Source organism: Cucumis melo, chromosome 2, assembly GCF_025177605.1.
Source record: "Cucumis melo cultivar AY chromosome 2, USDA_Cmelo_AY_1.0, whole genome shotgun sequence".
NCBI classification, from domain to species: Eukaryota; Viridiplantae; Streptophyta; class Magnoliopsida; order Cucurbitales; family Cucurbitaceae; genus Cucumis; species Cucumis melo.
The window spans coordinates 2,666,093-2,686,978 of record NC_066858.1 but is presented as its reverse complement, the minus strand read 5'-3'; the positions used below and the strand labels follow the sequence as shown (position 1 = coordinate 2,686,978).

The 20,886-nt window shown below is 34.7% G+C and overlaps 5 protein-coding genes and 1 long non-coding RNA gene across 8 annotated transcripts; 4 read left to right on the top strand and 2 right to left on the bottom strand.

Moving 5' to 3' along the window:
• The first annotated feature begins 446 nt into the window (after nt 1-446).
• LOC103492384 (photosystem I chlorophyll a/b-binding protein 6, chloroplastic) lies at nt 447-3,367 on the top strand. 2 transcript variants are annotated; one of them, XM_008452725.3, is made up of 5 exons: nt 447-642; nt 731-904; nt 1,551-1,588; nt 2,194-2,708; nt 3,173-3,367. In XM_008452725.3, the coding sequence occupies exons 1-5, from the start codon at nt 596-598 to the stop codon at nt 3,194-3,196; spliced, it is 798 nt and encodes a 265-aa protein (XP_008450947.1). In that variant the 5' UTR covers nt 447-595; the 3' UTR covers nt 3,197-3,367. The 2 variants fall into 2 exon arrangements, with proteins under 2 accessions (XP_008450947.1, XP_050937340.1); XM_051081383.1 differs by lacking the exon at nt 3,173-3,367 and having other exon boundaries at nt 469-642; nt 2,194-2,875.
• An 892-nt stretch (nt 3,368-4,259) lies between these two features.
• Nucleotides 4,260-7,418, top strand: LOC103492383 (uncharacterized). The gene is made up of 6 exons (XM_008452724.3): nt 4,260-4,804; nt 5,050-5,157; nt 5,701-5,862; nt 5,960-6,131; nt 6,770-6,843; nt 6,938-7,418. Exons 1-6 carry the CDS (start codon nt 4,469-4,471, stop codon nt 7,016-7,018), a joined length of 933 nt encoding a protein of 310 aa, XP_008450946.1. The 5' UTR covers nt 4,260-4,468; the 3' UTR covers nt 7,019-7,418.
• A 912-nt stretch (nt 7,419-8,330) lies between these two features.
• On the top strand, nt 8,331-10,371 carry LOC103492382 (uncharacterized). The gene is made up of 3 exons (XM_008452723.3): nt 8,331-8,701; nt 8,844-8,965; nt 9,841-10,371. The coding sequence occupies exons 1-3, from the start codon at nt 8,578-8,580 to the stop codon at nt 10,162-10,164; spliced, it is 570 nt and encodes a 189-aa protein (XP_008450945.1). The 5' UTR covers nt 8,331-8,577; the 3' UTR covers nt 10,165-10,371.
• A 447-nt stretch (nt 10,372-10,818) lies between these two features.
• Nucleotides 10,819-12,928, bottom strand: LOC103492380 (protein NEGATIVE GRAVITROPIC RESPONSE OF ROOTS). Of its 2 annotated transcripts, XM_008452722.3 has the most exons (5): nt 12,224-12,928; nt 12,072-12,144; nt 11,430-11,974; nt 11,174-11,342; nt 10,819-10,995 (listed from the first exon to the last, which is right to left on the bottom strand). In XM_008452722.3, exons 1-5 carry the CDS (start codon nt 12,227-12,229, stop codon nt 10,976-10,978), a joined length of 813 nt encoding a protein of 270 aa, XP_008450944.1. In that variant the 5' UTR covers nt 12,230-12,928; the 3' UTR covers nt 10,819-10,975. The 2 variants fall into 2 exon arrangements, with proteins under 2 accessions (XP_008450944.1, XP_008450943.1); XM_008452721.3 differs by having other exon boundaries at nt 11,174-11,974; nt 12,224-12,404.
• On the top strand, nt 11,591-14,760 carry LOC103492381 (uncharacterized). Its single transcript, XR_538248.3, has 4 exons — nt 11,591-11,739; nt 11,841-11,951; nt 12,927-13,111; nt 14,242-14,760. It is a non-coding gene; the product is annotated as an uncharacterized LOC103492381 (long non-coding RNA).
• Nucleotides 14,761-15,728: 968 nt separating this feature from the next.
• Nucleotides 15,729-20,886, bottom strand: LOC103492379 (uncharacterized). The gene is made up of 13 exons (XM_008452719.3): nt 20,167-20,886; nt 19,795-19,950; nt 19,471-19,686; nt 19,301-19,390; nt 19,067-19,180; nt 18,719-18,988; nt 18,111-18,273; nt 17,885-17,962; nt 17,628-17,728; nt 17,294-17,464; nt 16,946-17,020; nt 16,472-16,573; nt 15,729-16,375 (listed from the first exon to the last, which is right to left on the bottom strand). Exons 1-13 carry the CDS (start codon nt 20,554-20,556, stop codon nt 16,034-16,036), a joined length of 2,268 nt encoding a protein of 755 aa, XP_008450941.1. The 5' UTR covers nt 20,557-20,886; the 3' UTR covers nt 15,729-16,033.

Genomic DNA, 20,886 nt, shown 5'->3' with positions numbered 1-20,886 from the left:
GCTTAAATATCCAAACTTTTGTTAAACGAATAACCTTTAAATTTAAGAAACTAACATCTATTTGTAGGATGTCTACATCGACCTAAAAAAACTAGAATTAGATTATCTTTAAGATCAAGGTCGGGAAGCAAAATTTGAAACTTCTTTTAGATTGGGCCCAGGAAAACATCAAAAAAAGATGCAACGTTAACTTTTATAACTTAGGAAATTCTTAATTGATTTGTAAGTAATATCAAATATGTATTTACTCATCAACTCCTAATACACTTTTGGTCGTTGAGTTTTGATGAATAGATGCATTCAACCCCAAGTTTTCAACTAAGTCATTTTGATATCGAGTTTTCAAAAATAGATTTAAAAGGTTACTTTAAAAAATTAATTTAATATAAGTGAGTCATTTTGGTGTGTGTATATATATATATATATATATATATATATATATATATATATAAGATCTTCCTAATGGATGAGTTAGAAATGAAGGTTTAAAATGTGTATATCCACAAGGAAGCCATCTTAGGCCATCCATTTCCCCAAATATACATTCTATAACCCACCAATCTTCTTTTACCTTTTTGGAGTCTCTCCGGCGCCCATGGCTCTCTCCATTTCTTCCACTGCGCTCTCCTCCTTCCCAATCAGGTCAACCCTAATTCACTTTTTTTTTCTTTTCTCTCATTCGTTTCTCCCAATTTCTCATTCATTCTCCTTTGTTCTCTTTTGACTACAGAGAATCCTCTCACAGAGCAAATTTTCCGGGAAACTTCCCAAATCATAAGCTCCGGCGAGATTACTCCGATTTAAAAGCGGCGAAATCCGGCGTGTCTAGCGTCTGTGAACCGCTCCCTCCCGATAGACCCCTCTGGTTTCCCGGCAGCAGCCCGCCGGAGTGGCTCGACGGCAGGTTCATTAATTTATAGCTTATTTCACTCGTTCTTTCTTCTTCTTCTTCTTCTTCTTCTTCTTTGGTTCGTAGAATTGGAGATTTAAAGGTTAAACAATGGCTTTCGCCTCAACTTTAGCAACAGAAACAATTAATTTAGTACATTAATCTTTTTCAAATATGTAATGATTTCATTCTATGGTTTAAAAGTTCATCAAATTTTTTATGTCAAATTTTATTTATTTAAAATGTTCTTGTTTTGTTCTATTAGTTTAGTTTATGATCTTTGTATATATGCTCTCAATTTTATAACAATTTAATCTTCTGCCGAAGAATTCATCAAAATTCAATATCATTTTTTTTTTTTACTTTTATGTATACTTTGCATTTTTACAAAACTAACGAGTTTCCATAATTTATATAATACTTACAAAATTTAAACTATAAATATTAAAAGGTTACATTGGAAAAATAAAAGTTTAAAAACTAGATCGTTACAGTTACAGTTTAAAGACTAAATTGTTACTTTTATAAAAGTTTTAGTGCAATTAGATTGAATTTCTAAACGTTTAGAAATAAACGTTTATAAACGTTTTTATTCTACTCGAAAAGTATGCACTTTTAAGTACTAAGAGTGATTGTTTAACTTTTGTTTGTTCCTTCGTAGCCTTCCCGGCGATTTTGGCTTTGATCCGCTTGGATTGGGTATGCTACTTTCCCTTTTTCTCTTTGATTCAAATTTAGTATTACTTTTAAAATACTACTTTTGGTTCTTCTCCTTGGAATAGAAACGTTGGTTGAGTTTGTGAGATATTTTCTTTTAGGTAGGAAATATGGCAGCAGGAGTGTGAGTATGAAAAGTTAAGAGTTTGTTGGAGAACCGAAATATAATATGGATTATTAAAAATAGGTGTCGGGATGTGTGAGGAATCGAAGACGAAGAAACGAAAATGAAATCGTAGAACATGAAAACAACAAAGAAAAAGATGATTGGATTGAAAACTGTATAAACAAAATGAGTTTTCTATAACAAACATATTTAAATTGAAAACTTTCAATCCAAACTAAACTCATAATGAATGTTTCATTACGGACTCTCAAATAGATTTATAGTGACTATTTAATGGGCTTAAGCAAACCACAGTCTATAGTATATCAAACAATAGCTTGAGTTTATAACTTGTATTTTATAGTGTTTTTATCCTTTTGAAAATCAATTTTTACAAATAGAATTGGAATCGTCAATCAAACTCATTTTTTGTCAAACTCAATACAAACATCAAAGTGATAATTGAAAATGTGGGTGTCAGGTTCGGACCCAGAGACACTAAAATGGTTCGCTCAAGCGGAACTAATGCACGCAAGATGGGCAATGCTAGCCGTAGCCGGAATCCTTCTACCGGAATGGTTCGAGAGCTTAGGACTCATACAAAATTTCTCATGGTACGACGCCGGATCTCGAGAATATTTTGCAGATCCGACGACATTGCTGGTGGCGCAATTGGCGTTGATGGGGTGGGTGGAGGGGAGGCGATGGGCCGACTTGGTCAACCCGGGAAGTGTGGACGTTGACTTGAAGCTGCCCCACAAAAAGAAAGTAAAGGCAGATGTGGGCTACCCGGGGGGGTTCTGGTTTGACCCTATGATGTGGGGGAGGGGGTCGCCGGAGCCGGTGATGGTGCTCAGGACTAAAGAGATTAAGAATGGGAGGTTGGCTATGTTGGCCTTCGTTGGACTGTGGTTTCAAGCTATTTATACTGGCCAAGGGCCCCTTGAGAATCTTGCTGCACACGTCGCAGATCCCGGCCATTGCAATATCTTTTCGGTACGATTATCTTCCCTAATCAATAATGTGTTTCTCCTATCAGTACTATTGATTGCTAATAATAGAAATCCATTGATGTCTATCGTCAATGAAATCTAATATTTTGTAATATGTCATAAATATTTTAATTTATTTTATTATATTTAAAAGTATTTTTTTATTTGTAATTTTTTTTTTATTTTTGAAAAGGAATATAAATAAAAACCATGATAGAAAAGAGCCTAAACTAGTACACTTTTGAAAATTCATAACTAAAATTAAAATAATTAGTTGAATAAGGTCAATTTGTTATTTAAGTTCAATTCACACGACTTGAAAATATGTTGAATTGGTATATAGTTTTTAATTTTGTATCTAATAAATAAATTTTAATTTTGAGTTCGATAAGGGCTTATGAGAATCGAGTATTTTTTTTTCTTTTATAAAATTTGTTAACTTATTATTATTATATTTTTTTTTTGCAGGCATTTACTTCTGGTTCGGGTTGAAATCGAAACTTTCATTTTGGTTCGGTTGAGATGGTGAAGTGTGTACATAAAGCAAAGAGATGAGAAGAATTTGTGATGGTTTACTATATATAACCCTATAAGTACTATTCAAACTCTTAAATGATAGATTCCTATCTTAAATCATTGAATGACGATCTAAAAATTTACGTAGATGAGTGAAAACAAATTTGATATCATATCATCTATTAGAACCAAAATTTTTCGTTTAATTCATGGCTTTAAACCACATAAGCTAATTTTAATTACAAAAAATAAAAATAGAAATTGTCACTCAATATGTCACGCCATTTTACATGAGTTAACTAATGATAAAGTTTAAGCAAACACAATCGAAAATTATTTTTCAAAATTGAAGCTCTATAAGTATTAGTTTTGAAATCTGATTGAATCAAATAGAAGCGAAATAGTATTTTGGCTAAATTACCTAATGGTAGCTTAGATTCAGCTTTAATCAACAACTAATTGGTAAGATCTTGTCTACTTTGACCATAATCCCTCTTACTTTATATTATTTATTATAAATATAATCCTAAACACAAATCAAACAATAATTTAAATTGGTACGATATTTGTTACTTCAGTTTTACTTTTGGTTAAATCCATAATGTTTTTACTATTAACAAGATAGTTGTTCTCCTTCTAATAGATTACCACGACTAGATTTTTCGTGGTCACCCACTTCTTTATTTTGCACCAAGAAATCTAACAAACTAAAATGGTTAAGTTAGGGCATGACTCTATACCACTTGTTAGGGATAATGGACTTTTATATATCTCTAATATTACTCATTTTTAGCATAACCCTAACGATTTTACTTTTTTTATTTCACCTAAAAGGTCTCGTGCTATCAAAAATAGTTGTTTTCTTTTTATAAATACACTACCATCCTCTCATCTAGTTAATGTAGCAGTCTTAACAACAATATCAAAATGAACGAGTCTTATTATCCGTCCATGTCGATTTAAATACTATCTTAATTTAGTTTCACCAACTCTTAAATTTGATTATTCGAAGTGTTTTCTTTTGATCAAAATTAAATAATTATAATTTCATGCAAAGACATGAATATATTTTGCAATTTTATTACATATACAAATATTTTGGTTGTCAAAAGGCCACGTGGCGTTGAAATACATCGCTACGTGGAACCTATTATTGCTTTGGACTCTTTTTTTTCTCTTTTGTGAAAAAATTAACTAACAAATCACAGACTCACCCCATCATTTCCATAGCGGCGGACCGACGGAGACATGTATCGAACGGCGGCGAAGCGTCTGATCGGCGGCTTGACCCCTGGCAGAAATGGCATTCATCACCGTCTCAGGTTGCCATCGCCTTCCACTTTCCCTGACCATTGCTCCTTCTCCACAGCTACCAATTCACATGAATTTCCTAATTCTCAAATACCCAATCAACACCATATTCGTCAAGAGACTCCTACTTCTACCGATTCTGCATCTTCTTCATCTTCTTCTTGGTCCACATCAACTTCCGGCGAAGAAACCCGAAGCCATGAGAATCGGCGGCCGAGAGTTGAGTATCAAGAGGAGCAGGCTCGCATCCTCCAGGCTGCTCTTTCCCATGTGGTCTGACCTCTCATATATTTTAGTTTCCCGTAATTTATTTAGTTGTAATTCAAAGTTCTACACAGAAAAATGGATGCCCCTTTTCGATTCTATCAGAAATTTTATCATTTCTTATCTTCTACTGTAACTGGCATGTAGAGCTGGCTTTATTGCAAGAACTGAGGTCTCCTTGGTTTGATTCAATTTTTAACTTTTTCAAGATTTAGAGATTTTAAGTCGAATTTTGCATTTGTGAAATATTACAGGTGAAGCTAGGTTGGACCGAGGCGGCCATGATTGCTGGTGCAAGGGATATTGGGATGTCACCTTCCATTGTTGGATCCTTTGCCAGGAAGGAAGCTGAACTAGTCGAGGTACACTCTTCTTTTCTTGATTTACTTTCCCCATTTTTCGAATCTGTCATGTGTATTGCTTACATACAGGGCACTGAGGTTAATAAGCATGAAGTTCTTGACCTTGCCTCCTAGTTAGTTCAAAATCTGCAGTGTTCCTTTTTATATTCATAGTTCATTAGATCTATCAAATTATCAGGGTTCCTCTAGGAGATTTTTGTTATTTATACAATCACATTGTTATTTATAATTTCTTCTTGTTCGTTCCTATTGTTCTAAGTTTATTCAGTCTGATCGCTTGCACAATCTTATTCGTGATAAAAAGTTTTAAATAGTTTTTCAAGATGCACAAACAAAACAACCATAGCAGATGGTTTAATCTCATTAACTTTCTTGTGCTAGTAAGCTAACATTTCTTTTTATGTTGTTCTATTTTGGAAATTAACTTTAAGTTGCTATCTATGGTTCATCTGTTTGATTGTGTGCTTTTAAGTGGCTTCTCTCTTCTACTAGTCTGCTGTCTGCCTGACTGATCGAGGGATTTACATTCTCTTTCCATTTCAGTTTTTCATGGATGATTGCTTACAGCAGCTCATCGATCTAATTGAGGCAGACGAAGGCCTTAAGAATTTGATACTTCGTGAACGTGTTTACAAGCTTGTTAGGGCTCGCCTAGAAATGCAAACTCCCTTTATATCAAAATGGGCTCAGGCTCTTAGTATCCAGGTATCATTCTTGGTACAGCATACCCTTCAACATATTTAACATGGAATACCTGATCGGGATCTTAAAAAGTAGTAGTAGTTATGAGTTGGTCCTACAGGCACAACCAGCAAATCTAGCAACTAGCTTTAAACAACGGGCAATGCTTGTTGATGAGATATGGCATGCTGCTGGCGGTGACACGTCTGACATTGATTGGTACGTCAAGCGCACTATTTTGGGAGGAATATACTCAACAACTGAGATATACATGCTCACTGATAGTTCTCCAGGTGCATTTTCTCGAGTTCCTTGACTTTGATTTTGAATTTGCTTGAACTCTAAATCCTTTTCCTTGTTGGATGGATTGTCAGAGGTTTTTATATGGACGATCCATTTCTCAAGGTGTTAATTTGAGATGACCCAATCCTGAAAAATGAATGAAAACTAACCTTTTGTTGACGTTACGAGCTCTATCACGTAAGAGACATCCCTCCTATTGCGAAATAATTTGACCCCTGATGTGATATTCATTTCAGTTTAGATTTTTGTAAAATCAACAATCGGCCAACCAAGATTAAAAATAAAAGTCGCGTCAGTGCTCCAACTATTTCACGATGAACAAGACATCCCCAATGCACTAATGCATTCAGGTTGTGTGATGGAGTGCTCTGTGACATAAGTAAAGTGTTACTTCCATTAGTTTTCTAGTACTAGGTCATTTTGCATAAACGGTGCTGGGATTGGGTCAGCCGGACAAAAATATCTGATATCCAACTGACTTCCTACTCCTTGTAACTAAATACTAGAAATTCTTCAAAACCTCTTTTCATTTTGCTCATTCGTTTATATCATTGATCATTGATAGACATGACTCGCAGACATCTCTATGATGTGATTGAAAATCTGCCATTTTTCTCCTTCCCCGTAGGTTTTCAAGATACATGGACTTTCTTGGACAATCGCCTGAAAGATGCTTTTGATATAAAGAAAACCATCCAAGAGGTACCAATTGTGCACTTTTCGGTTCAAATATTGTAACATGCCCTAATGAGGAAATTTATCTGAAATGCAAATTCTTTTGATTGAGGTTATGCAGGCAAAGTATCTGGCAGAAGCTGTAGGTGCTGGGATGGGGAACTCCTTTCAAGGATTTGTTGGAAAACTTTTCCAGAGATAGATATTTGACAACAACTTTTTTAAGTTTCTAGAGTGAAGAGTTGCTTGTTTTTGTGTTTTTTTTAGTCTTGCCTACTTCCCGCATTCATCTCATTATGCATATCTTAGATAGATGAATTTGAAAACTTAGAGAGTTCCATGGAATTGTGAGAAACAGAAATGAGTTATGGTAATTGTTTAAAGCATAAGAATTCTGGTTTCACTTTGCTGTTTTCACCAATTAACTCCAGTTTATTCTTAAACTCTCAATGCCTTTCCCTCCAAAGATGTTAACAATTAGGAGGGAGTGTTTTGGTATTGATCAGTATTGCCAGATTCCATTAAATCAAATATATATGTGTTCGTGCACTCTCAAAAGAAAAAGAGAAAAAGAAAAAGAAGAGAAATCCACCTTTTTTTCATCTCCTGTTCCATCTCTCTCTATCCTTTCATTATTCTTTTATCTATCTTTTTGTGAACTTTTAAAATGATGTCTAAGGTATCGTTTATTATCTAGGTCGAACCTTCTAACTTATGGATATTTTAAATCTTGATGACATGAGCTCATATCAGCGCTCTGTTTGGTTGTAGCGACCGATACTCTATGACAATGTGTTTCGTTCAACAAATCTGCGGTCAATGAGTAGTAGTGTTGTGATTTGCCCCTCCCTCCCTTCATGTTTCCTTTTTGACAATACAACGATCTCTCTATTGATGCTGGACAAGCTGCGACAATTATAGCTTATCCATAAATGAACATTTTGATGTTTAGCTCCTTGCAAATCTGCAGTCATTTGACTTGAGTCGTTTGTTGCAGAAGACAATTAAGAATCTCCATATTAATTTGTCCTAGATTTCACCAAGAAAGACTAAACTAAATATATAGAATTTCTTTGTTAATTCGATGAAGATTTAATGATCAATCATTTAGAAGAAAATATAATAGTTTTGAAAAGTAAAAACTTGATGCGGCTGTCAATCATACTATCTAAGTCGAACATTCAAACTAAAACTGTAACTTATTTCAAAGATCAACAACAGAAAAGTAATCAGTTGGCTCATTTTTTCTTTTCTTCAACAAAAGTCATGACATTTCAAATTTATATACCTTTTTTACTTGTGAAAATGTATATTGAGACCGATCATATCATGCTTCTAACGAAAAGGGAAAAAAAAAAAAAAAAATCATATTTTAACTCAAAATGTTCCCCTATACTCGAATTACACACATAAGAGTTTAATTTAAAATATAGCAAAATGTAACTACAATGAACACCATAGAATAATATCATAATAGACAAAGATCAGTATCAAATTTAGTTAAAGTTTTGAAGACTCGAGTCTCGAGTTTATGTTCTTACGGTTGGTTGTATAACAATCGACCACAAAGTTAAAAACTACTAGATTGTTAAGTATCTTCCAACCTATTATAGGCTTAGGTTCAAGTTCAAAATTTTTGGATCTGCCAAATAGTCAATGTTATCTATCAGAATAGTTTGTTATATTTATATGAAATTATCAGTAATGAGTGATTGCTTTAGGTTGAAGGGGGTTTGGTGAAGAACAAAAGAAGCAAAAACAATGGCTACCGCATCACAAATTGTAGCGAAATTGAATCTGAAGCCACATCCCGAAGGCGGTTTTTACTCTGAAACCTTCAGGGACTACTCCGTACATCTCTCCAAATCTCAACTCCCATCCGAGTGTAAGTCCAATCTCCATTTCATTTCTCTATAATCTCTTCCTTTTCTTCAATTCATGGACTCCTTAATTTGTCGTCTATTGAATTTTTCCTTTTCCATGTTTGATCCATCTTTTTCATTGATTTCAATTTTATTCCGGTGCAGACAAAGTTGATCGAGAGGTCAGTACTTGTATTTACTTTTTGATGCCGTCTGGATGTGTTTCTGCTCTTCATCGTATACCATGTGCTGAGACTTGGCATTTTTACTTGGGAGAACCTCTCACGGTAGGTTTCTAATAATTGAGATAACGTGAAGTGATTCAAGTGATGTACTATTAGTTTGTCCATGTTTCTGATCGAATATTTTGTTGTTCTCCTAAGTATATTTCCTTTTTTTGTTTACATAATCAGAAGATTTTTCTGCTTCTGATCTGGTTTTTAGATCAGATATGATTTTCTTTTATCATGTCCACAGTTCTCGAGAGATTTGTATGCTATCGCTAGACTTCAAAAGACGAGTTTGACCTACTTTGTAATTACTTTTTTTCTTTCTTAAAAGCGATTTTAGTTACAAGTTCGTTTGGTTCTGCTAGACTTCATTTTGCGAAATTTCTCTAAAGTGATACTTGGACTACTTTTTTGGAGAATATGTTTTGAATTGATTCTTCAAACAATATTCTTTAACCAATCTAAAATTTTCAAAGTTGATTTCTTTTTGTTGTGGAACACTATAGACATTCTAAATCACTTAAGAAGCCAATCCGATCCAATTGATTCAAAAACTTAAGCTGGTGAGGTGGAAATCGATAGTAATTGCGGGAGGAATTTACATTACCTCCTAGGTCACTTGATCTGATATCATGTTAGATTATGAATCGACCTAAAAGCTTAAGCTAATGAGGGAAAATGTATATAATTATATCTTCTAACACAAGGTGATGCTGGAACTAAGGTACTGGACATAGTTCAAGGATAGTTGCATTAATGTGTATCCTCATGAAAATCAAAATCAGGTTACTTCTTTGTTTAATGCCGGGGGTAAAATTTGTAATGAATCCTGGTTTTTCTGTATTCAACTCATGTATGCTGTCTTCTTTATTCTTATCCCACCTCTATGATGATACTTTACTTATTCTGTATTTATTTCCTCTTGATTATAGGTTCTAGAGTTGAATGAAAAGGATGGTCGAGTCAAATTGACTTGTCTTGGGTCTGATCTCATAGGAGATAATCAATTACCTCAGTATACTGTGCCTCCTAATGTTTGGTTTGGTGCTTTTCCAACCAAAGATTTCAATATTTCTGCCGATGGAACTCTGACCAAAGCTGCACCAAGGGACTCTGAGAATCACTACTCGCTTGTGGGCTGCAGCTGTGCACCTGCTTTCCAGTTTGAGGACTTTGAGTTAGCAAAACGCTCTGATCTTGTTTCACGTTTTCCCGATAGTGAAGCATTTGTCTCGTTGCTGACACCAGGTGCCTGATTCAACTGAAGAATACCGTACCCTTTTTCTGGAAATCATAGCTTAGATTCTGATTATGGGGAGATGTGGATTGTATGATGTGATTTTGGTCTCTGTTTATTTTAATATCACAGTGTAGTTGAAGCTTTCCGTCAGTGGATTTTGTTCTATTGGAACCTCTTATGGCTTACTGAAGATAATAATAATGAATAAGGCTCTTTTTTACTACGAATCTTGTAATCCCGATATGTATTCAGGTTCTGTAGATGCCGCCCCCCACATGATAAGAGAAATGTACCCGTCACAAAAGGAAAAAAACAGTGAGAGAGACCTTACCTCTCTCTATCTCTCTCTCTCCATGAGTTTAAGTGTGAAGAATGTGGGCCATCTGTAAAGTTCTTGATTTCATTCTGTGATTTAGACATGTTCCTAATTTATTTTTTTCCATTCTAGAATATTGTCAGAATAATAATTTTGAGAACTTCTGGTGAAAGGCATATGATAAGAAAATTGTGATTTCAACATCTTTTACTTATAGGAAGGAAAGATTACGAAAGAATTATTCATCACGGCAGAGTCCTTTTGCTTCTCTGTGTGATGTTATATAATAGACACTGAATTGTGAGTAATCCCCAGTTGTTCATTTGTATTTCCAAAGGATATTGTAGGAGTCTCTTAAAAGATAAAATTGAGCTCAGTTTCAATTCCTCCAAATGTTAGATAAGTACAATAGCTAAATATTCAAATAAACAATCAAGAAACCAAGCATGAAAATAATGTCTTGTGAACTGTGATCTTTTCTTTGGCAGAGTCACACATGGCAGGTAGCTTCTCAGATTTCTAAAACGATATCTGCACAAGAAAATGAAAACAAATAATCAGGTTAGTCTATAAAAGTAAAACAGTTATAGAATTTTGTGTATTATGGGAAAAGCATATTAGAATTTTGTGTATATGATGGCAGAAACATGCATGGTTGATGTAACTTGAAAGTTGGTTCATAGGTACTGATTATATTGTTAATACTGACATTCAGAATCAGTCTGGACCCATTTACTTCCATCACTCGTCTTGTCGTTCTTTTCGTCTTCATTTTCATCTCTTTGCTTGTTTTTCTTCCTCAGGTACTTTTTCTTTGATGATGTTCTGACATTAGAGCTTCGGGGGTATATCTTCTTTTGGAGTATTGTCCTCAATATCTGTTTACATCCAGAAATACTTATCAATATTAGATTACCAAAGTTAAGATCGAAAATTTGAGCGTTGATGTGCGTTCTCGATTCTACCTTCTCCATTGTTGACTCTAGAGTTGTGATTCTCAGAGGAGGAGTAACCACAGCAGGTGGTGCGGTACCACCTCCACAGACAAAAATCTTCTTGAGAAGGAGGGATAAAGTTTTTTTGCCAATAATTGCGGTGTCATTAGCTTCCACACCTACATCTTTGCCTTTACTGAGTATGACATGCTGGAAAATATTGCTCTTCTTAATCAGCTCTTCATAATATAGTTCTTTCTTTGTTGTTTCAGATCCAAAGGTTAATTGTCTGTTAAGAAATATATTTGATGGACAATGCTTGCTGACTTCAAATTCCAAGGTTGGACCCGATTGCTTAAGGTGTTCAGCCAATAACAGATTGAACTCTTTTTGAAGTATATTTAGTTCTTCAGGTGTAAGATCTTTAAGATGTTGTTGCAGGGAAGATGATGGATTCTCTTGTGACCTTTTCGGCCGTGCTTCATTCAGATTCTCGTCTCCAAACGTTCCAATTGCCAGCAATACATGAGACCAGTTGCTGAATTCTTTTGGGTGAGTTTTGTGCACTATCTCATCTGTTTGATAAAGAATTTTTAAGTTACTTGCACTCAAATCATCTAAAAGATCATCATACCATTTGAAAAGAAACTGAATAGTAGAGTCTTTGCTCACCGTTGATTGAATTTGATGTTCTTTTGCTCCCCTTTCTGCCACTAGGCTTCTTCCCTTGCATCCAATTCAATATCTGCACCCAAAAACGAGTTGTAATCAATCATGAAGATTACAAGACAAAATCTAGATAGAACACTCTTGCATTAGCTTACCCTCATTTGTGAAAAGATGGATTCGCAACAGGGATGTACCCTGTTCTTCGTCCTCTTTGTGGCCTCTAGTTAGAGTTTGAATTCTTGTTGATAAGGCCAGATAGAACCAGGTCTTGAAAGATATACCTTTAATTTTGGGCTATGGATCCCACAGCAGGCACAGGGATTGCATACACCAAGGCAAGATGAGTGCAAAACACTTTATATAGTGAAGAGAAATGTGAGAAATTCCACAACCAAACTACTAGTTGCCACTGTTTCAAGTTCCAAAACGCTGACTCTCTTTTTCTCTCTCTCTTGGGTTTGTCACATCTTTGCCTCCCTTATTACAATGTCGTTTTCCTTCATAGAAATATTCAACCTCTCTTCTTTTCCATCAACTTTGATCAAAATGAAAAAGAACATTTAGCTACTTCTCCCTGTCTCTACATCACCTCATCATTTTAAGAACCCATATAGCTTTGCCCAACACATCAACAGTACATCACATGTGAAAAATAACACTGTTATTCCAATATCTCTACATAGGCAGATTATATAAACTACTACAACACACAGCTCGAGAAATCGCACAACCAACCGAATATAACATGGTTTAATGGGAAATCAAATAGCCGGTTATCTTGTTTAGAACGTTTTTCATTGGAGATAAAGGATTTTCACTATGCATCCATTATTATTGTTGATGTGTTTCTTATGATAGAGATCATCCAAGCGATGCAGAAAATCCGGGTGGCTGCTCTGTTGATGGAAGTGCATGGAAGAAGATGGACAAGGAAGAAAAGGACATGAAAGACTGAGCTATCACGCACGAAGAAGATTTGAGGAAGAACATCTCTTTTTTATCAGAAATATAAAATAATATATATGGATGGCCAATGGAAAGAGGTAATATCTCATACGTTATATATAATGTATATATATTTTCTATAGCCCACTTTCTCGTGGGGATGTCTCTTACTAACCGAACCACTAGGGTGCACATCCTAAATCTCACTAACATTGGTTTTAGCACCGAATATAATTTTAATTTTTTTTTGTTAAATTGTAAATTTGGTCCTTTGATTTGGAGAAAGAAGTCCACGTGTTTTATTATTAGTATTTATGCTCTATGGATTATGGTTTGATAAATACTCGTAAATAATCCCTAATTTTAATTTCTTTTGGGGTTTGCAATTTTGTTCCTCTAGTTTGGCTAAGTTAGAATTTAGCTCAACGTGGTGGTTTATAATTAAAATTTAGTTCCCTTGGAGTGTTTATCAAACCATACAGACTATTTAGGAAATTTTATTAAACCAAAGAGATTAAATCCTAATTTTTAAAACCACAGGGACTAGACTCTATGCGGACATTTGGGGTAAGGGGGTGAGTTATTATAATTCTAGATTATTGTAGTTAGGTTATAATAATTTGTGTTTGGGGTGTAGATTATTTTAGTTAGGGTTGTAAACATCGAATGTCAAATAGTAAATACTATAACAACTAGTCAATATTATAGCAAATGGAAAAATTCAAAATAGTGTTTACCGTAACCAATTGAAGAATTTTAACTAGTCCTTATTGTACCAAGAGATAGTTATTATAATCTTAGATAATCTTTGCCTCAAACAGCTTCTAAGAGAACGTTCAAACCCTTATCATGTCTTGTATGGGTAGAGCTATTATGACCCATCCAATTTTTGAATCTCCTATTATAATAGCTGAAGTTACCAATTATTATAACTCACCCTTAACAAATAGAAAACTATATATTTAAAACTCAAGAATTCAATATTTGAAAACCCTTATTATTTACCGTGTTTACCATTTTGTAGTCGAACATCTCCCATGCAAGCACTCAAACACATAGACTATTATAATTTATAACCCACGGACTATAATACTCGACCAAACAACTAGCAAACCTTTTTAAAGACATAGTAACCAAACTTATAATTCAATAATTTTCTTTAACCCACACTTGAATTTGAACCATTTTCGTGTCTACTTCCTTCCTAATTTATTTATTTATTTTCCAGAATCCTCCAAAAGCAGTAGCCTGGATTTGTTTTGGACACGTGAAGCTGTCCATAATTCATATGGCGGGCGGTGGAAGCTTTAAACAAAACTGCATATATCGGACCATAATCGAATCAGGCTTTGCTTGTTTACATGAAGGAGCAGGTGAGTAATTAATTGTATATATACAAAATAATACCCCTTCTTGTGAATGATGACCCTACACTTTGATGTCATTCCTCCCTTCAAACAGTATCCGAAGAATTGTCTTGAGTGCGTTTGGGCACAAGTTGAGTTGAATGAAGTGATCTATTATACACCATTCAGTGTTTGAACTTCTTGTTATTATAGATGATCAAGTTGGTTACAATCATAAATGATTAGCTATAGTGAAAGACTATTTGGAAAGCGTATGAAGCTACAGAGAAACCCACAATTAGCTACTAAATACGAATTAATGTAACTTTGTTTTGTTTTTGTATGTTTAAGTACTTGGAAATATTTTCACATAATTATTTTGTTCAGTGATTTTGGAAACGTGCTCAAAATATAGTAAAATTTCATATTATATTATAATTGATAATAGATAGATAACGATAGAAGTCTAGCTACGATAGAATATGGAATTTTGATATATTTTGTGAATATTTTGGTTTACTATACTACATTTGAAAATGTCCCATTAGTTTTCTATTTTCATTTGTATCTAAAATAATAGAGAACTATTAAATTACATCCAAAAGAATGTATTTTTCTTTACCATTCTTATACAAATAAGAAGTATAAGAAAAGTATTCAATTTTTTAAAAAAAATTAAAAGTATAAAAAAATGTAATTACAAATAAAAAATATTGAAAATTTTTCACTCTAACCTTTTTTTTTAGTTTTAGTGTATTTATATAAAAAAAGAAATAATTTTTTTTTCTTTTTTTTCCAAAATATTTACATTAGAGTAAAACATCATTGTCTGATGTCGATAGATATTGATAAACGTCGATAAACATCGATTATCTACCCTTCATAAACCCTAAAGTTTGTTTATTAAATTTTGTTTTTGCTATATTCGTAAATGTTTTTTCGGTAGTTTTTTCATTTATAATAACGATAATCAAATTTCATACAAAATCTAATTGCAAAATGAAAATGAAAATGTTTCAACTTTGGTGCTTTTCTCCCTTTTTATTTTGTAGTTTAGCATAGTTATAAAATTGCAAAAAAGAAAAAGAAAAGAAAATCCATCTTTTAAATTAAAGCATAAACAAGTAAATTGCACAAATACATATTAACACAAACTATTACAACCGAGACCATTCAATTCAGTTGCATACTATTATAGTCTACAAAATTGTGATAATCAATTCAATGTCTCAATCTACCCTAAAATATTTATTCCATAGATGGTAGCTTGTAAAATAGAAACTGCCCCATTTGGAGGCAAAAGGCAGCAAGCAATGCTTGAATTGCACATGGGACCATACATTAATAGCTAATCAGAAACAAAAAAGAGTTGAAAGCTCATAAGTGACAAATATATCATAAATTTGAATACTTCTAAAGGTGGGGGGGAACTAATGTTTAGTTATATGAACAATTTACCCTTTTTGAGTTCATGTGCGGTTTTTGCTTAAATAAGCCAAACTTTTTGTATACAAACTAGATTCACATATTTGTTTTACAACAGTAATCATATTTGGTTTCCTTTTTGACTGTTCTAATCCTAATAATGGAACTTTGGGTTTTAATACACAACACACACTACTAATGCAGACCAACAAACAAACAATCCTCGTATAAATTTTGTTTCAGGTATACCTATGAGGCGCTTCGATTGTCGCAGCACATCTCTAGACAGCAGTCGAAACAACCGAAGCAGGCCAAAGCGGTACAAAGTTGTGTCAACAAAATTGCACATTGGTTATTCATTCTAGAGCAGGTTTCTATGCAGCAGGGACAACAGCAGAAGCTACACAGATTGCCGCAACAATTAGAAGCTGCTTTGACGAATATTTCCGCTGCCTCGGGCTTTCTTTCGCCGGTTCCGAGAGGAGTGTTATCAGATGTTGCTTCCAAGTTTCCAAAGCCAACACCACAGAATGGTAACAGCATCATTTTGTCACCTTTAGGTGGTACCATTTTCTCATAAGCATTTTTCTTCTGTGAAGTTATTATAATAGGTAAACTTAGTAATTAATAACCAATTTGCTTGCAACTCAAATTTGAGGTCGTGGTGGGTGTAAAGCTTAAGCTCACCTGTTGCACTTTAATTGATTCATTGACTTTATCTGCATTCTGAAATATGACCATTTGAGTATACTCACTCATCACACCCGCTTTCGTACTCATCTTTTTGACCTAGAAGTTATGAAGAATATCATGGTCTCTATCATAGCAAATTCGAAACTCAAAGGAACTTCGGCGCTACGAAAATAAAAATCTGGTTAAGTTACAAATTTGGTCCTTGTGATTTGGAGAAAGTTAGAATATAGTCTCTATAGTTTGATAGAATCTTCATAAATTGTCCATAAAGTAGGAGACTATTTAAGTACTTACGAAGTCATTATAAAGACTATTTATGAGGTTTATTAAACCATAAAAACTAAATATTAACTTCCAAACTATAGGGAAAGTCGGGACCAAACTCTTTCTCCAAACTACAAGGACAGCATTTGTAATTTAACCTAAATTACACCCGTTGAAATGAGACAATGGGTAAGAAACACAAACCGTTTCCACCAGTTGTTGATTTTCTGAACACCAAGCCTCAGCTGTTAGTTGTTCAATTTGATTTTTAGCAAATAACTGGAAAAGAAGAAAAGTTTAAAGCAAGAAATATTAATTTACATCATATATGAAGCTAAAAATGGAAAACATTGCTATTCACCCTTTTTTATTTCCCTGAGAAGGGATATGTAGGTTGACCAATCATTAGCAAAATATTAGCCAACCAATTGTAAAGAAGATGTGAAGGTCTTGAGTTCAAAATCCAAGACTTCACCAATTAAGTTTTAACAACCTAAGGGCCAAGATAACAAGAAATTCAGGCAACTTTGACCATATTTGGGGGTTCCCTACCTTGTCAAGAGGTATATCCTTTGCTTGTTGTACATTGAGGTCTAAGACAATGTTATCTAAATTGGCTAAGAGGCCTTTTGCCTTGACAACCTCTGGAAATTTTCCGCGGTATCTGCCAGATACAGTTATTGGACTCTCAGAAGAAAGGTCCGGAATTGAGGAAGGGTAAACCTAAAACAAAAGCTTGGAATTAGAAAAAGATAAAATAAAAAAAGAAAAGAAGAAGAGCTGACTGGAAGAATGGTTTATATTTCTTGCCACAGGAAAGTGCATGGCCTAAAAATGAGAATGAATGGTTCCGAAAAAAATTTACAAAAGGAAAAAATATGCATACCTTGACTTCATCTAGATCATCAAATGCGTCCATGGCTATATTAACAAAAATAGTGGATGCAGCTCTTTTGTACAACTTTTGCATTTGGGGCTCAACCAAATCTGAAAAACGAAATGGTTATTGATGTAGTCTGCGTTGAACAAATTAAGCGTCAAAGCATACAGATTTTGGATATAGATCCAGCAGTTATTGGGATGTAGCCATGTTGTGGCAGTTCCTCAGTTGGAGAGAGAAATAGAGTGAAGTACAAAACTCACCCACGTCATAAGCAGCATCATATTGACCCCTACCAATCATCGCAAGCATTCTTAGAAAATAATGGTTGCAAAATGTACCTGGTAGACATACAAGTATAAGGTAGAATATATATGTGTGAAATCAAAATCCTCAATCTACGAGTTATAGAACAGTCAAAGCTCAATGGAATTTTAAGCCCGCTCGTCAATCCTTCCATCCAGTTCTAGATTAAGACCAGAAACATACCTATTCCAAAAGTATATATACGAGGATGGATGGATTGCTTTTCTGTTTGATTTTTCCGCATCACATCACAGATATGTCTCTCGTTGTGGACAGCACCATCAGTAACAAGAAAGATGATAGGAACTGAACCACCATTACCCCCATCATTCAGCATCTCAGTTGCCTGGATCCAAGCAACCAAAAATTTTGTGTTGCTGATGTTGAGATATTTCAGAAGTAAAGAATAAAAAGAAAAGGATGTTTGATTAAAGAACAAAAAAAAGACATGTTATGGAAAGAAGTGAGGTCAATTCTTCAAAAAGAAAATAACTCCCACCATCTTTTTCTTTTAAGAACTGTGTAGGTAAAGGGACCAAATCTCGCATTATGCTCATGGTTCACCTCCCTAATCTTATGGAGGCTTTGTCCGCCACCCACCATCTTACATGTGTATTACCAGGACTTGTTTTCCACATAGTAAAAATACTCGATCCAACAGTACTCGTACAAATTCTACACCTAAGTGCTTTCGGTGTTAAGAAGGAAAGTTCCACATACTCAATTTGACAATCGACGACAATAAAAAGATCCGCATGAAGAATAAATGGAAAAGAATTGAGATTGGAGACCTTTGTTAATGGAAGTAAAATATCGGTGCCACCCCCTGCAACAAAATTCATCTCGATCCACTGAAGGGCCCTTTCAACCGCATCCTTGGTGGCCATCTCCATGGATTCTGAGAATTGACGAGTGTCCTCGTTGAAAGCAATAATATTAAACATGTCTTCTGGAGGAAGTTTACTCAAGGCTGTTGATAGTACATTTTTCACACCGTCAAGTGCCTTGCCTTGCATACTTCCACTTATGTCAACAACAAACACTATCTTCTTTCTGAACACCTGTTGAATTTAGTTAAGATGAGATTTTATGCAATTCTTTCTAGGGATTAATAACAATATTAAGAAACCCCATCCTACCTTTCCTTTTTCCTTTCCTGGATACAAGTACATGCAGAACATCTCTCTTTGATCAGCATCATCAACAGGAGGAGATTGTAGGAGAATACCACCGGATATTTGACTTGAAGAAACCTAAAACATCCAAGAAGGACAAGATTTAAAAGATTTAAATGCTGAGCATAGATGAACAGGCTTATCTCAAGGCTTGTCTTTGACTCAAAATACCAAAATACTGATGAATGTAGGACATACACTATATGAGAAGCTAAGATCAGATTTTGACCACATGAGAACTTCCGATTCGTATATAAAGCTCAGCTTTCCAGGTTTTCTCATTGATTCCTGAATCCATTATAGGAACAACATCAAAGACTAGAACAACAAACAACATCATTTACTCAAAACAAAACAGAGTATCAAACCTTTAAAGGATGACTCGTTGTCTTGCACAAAACCTCAACTGCGGAACCAACATTCATATTCAACACTATCTTCTCCTTTTTCGCCATTTTCTTCCCTGCAGGAATGACATATTGAGGAAAAGTAAAAGGAACATCCAAGCTGAGATCGCCCGATGAGTTGTACAGTAGTTTTTGAGACCAAGTCATGGTAATAGACAAAGTGGTGCCCCCGTCAACCTTAAAAACACAAAGGAAAATACAAGACAAGACTTCCATAGATACAACAAACAATCAAAATCAAAAGCATTCACTTACAAACAAAATGAAGGGGGTTACGTTTATCACCTGTGGTATTGTGAGGGTAAAGATATTAGGAGTCAAGAAACCTCCGTCTAGTCGTTCAGGTTTCTCCGAAGCATTTTTACTTTTATCTTCAAGTGCAATAAGTGAAGTGCGATGTGATTTTCTAGGATCGTCTACCTCACAACCTAGAACTGAACCCTGTTAGCCAAATATAATATCATTCCCTGAGATTGCAATAGAATAACAGAACACAAAAAACCAAAAACTCTTCCTTTATCGCCTTCTAAAAAAACAAACATTATTGCAGCACCATCAAACCCATCAAGAAAAACATCAACATAATTCTTCACGTACAGAAAATTATAAACAAACTAGATTCTAATAATTTCCAGAGGGAAAATCCCAGAGAAATACCTGTTCCCCCATAGGAATTGCAATGCGGCAATCACAACTCCGACTACCCATAACGCAATGGACCCTCCAAGAGCCAGTGATCCGAATAATCGCTGTATCCAAATAACAATCAGCCTGAAGCTCAATTGCATTCATCTGAAGCGGAATCAAAGCCGGTGGGTCACAGCGGCCATGAACGTGAGGCTGGTAGCTTGGAATATCGGGATTATCAACGATACCAGGATCATGAATTACAGCATAAACCATGGGAGCCGTAGGGAGAAACGAATGATCCATCCTATCCATGGTGGGGAAGGATCTGGGTGGCGCAACAGCTCGGTCTTTGCCGAAGTAGAGTCTTTTGGAGAGGCGAAGACCATCATCAACGGCTTTGGCGAAATCTTCAGCCATGGAAAGATAGCAAATTCTGAAGAAATGTGATAAGGGGAGGAAGAAGATGAAGAACGTGATTGGATTGGAGAATGGGGAATTCGAAAAAAAACCGATTTCTTGTCTACAAATTTATTGAAATTTTGTTGTTTATGGGTTCTAAGAATTGGGATTAAAGATAAGGAATCAACTTTTTGGAAAAGAGAAATGAGATTTTCTTTTTCTTTTTTCTCTTCTTAAACATGATTTAATGTCACTAATCACAATGCTAATTCCTACAAACTTTTAATTCTCTTTTGTTTAATAAAAACAAAATTTATTGTCTTTATGTTCAACCAATTCAATCAATGG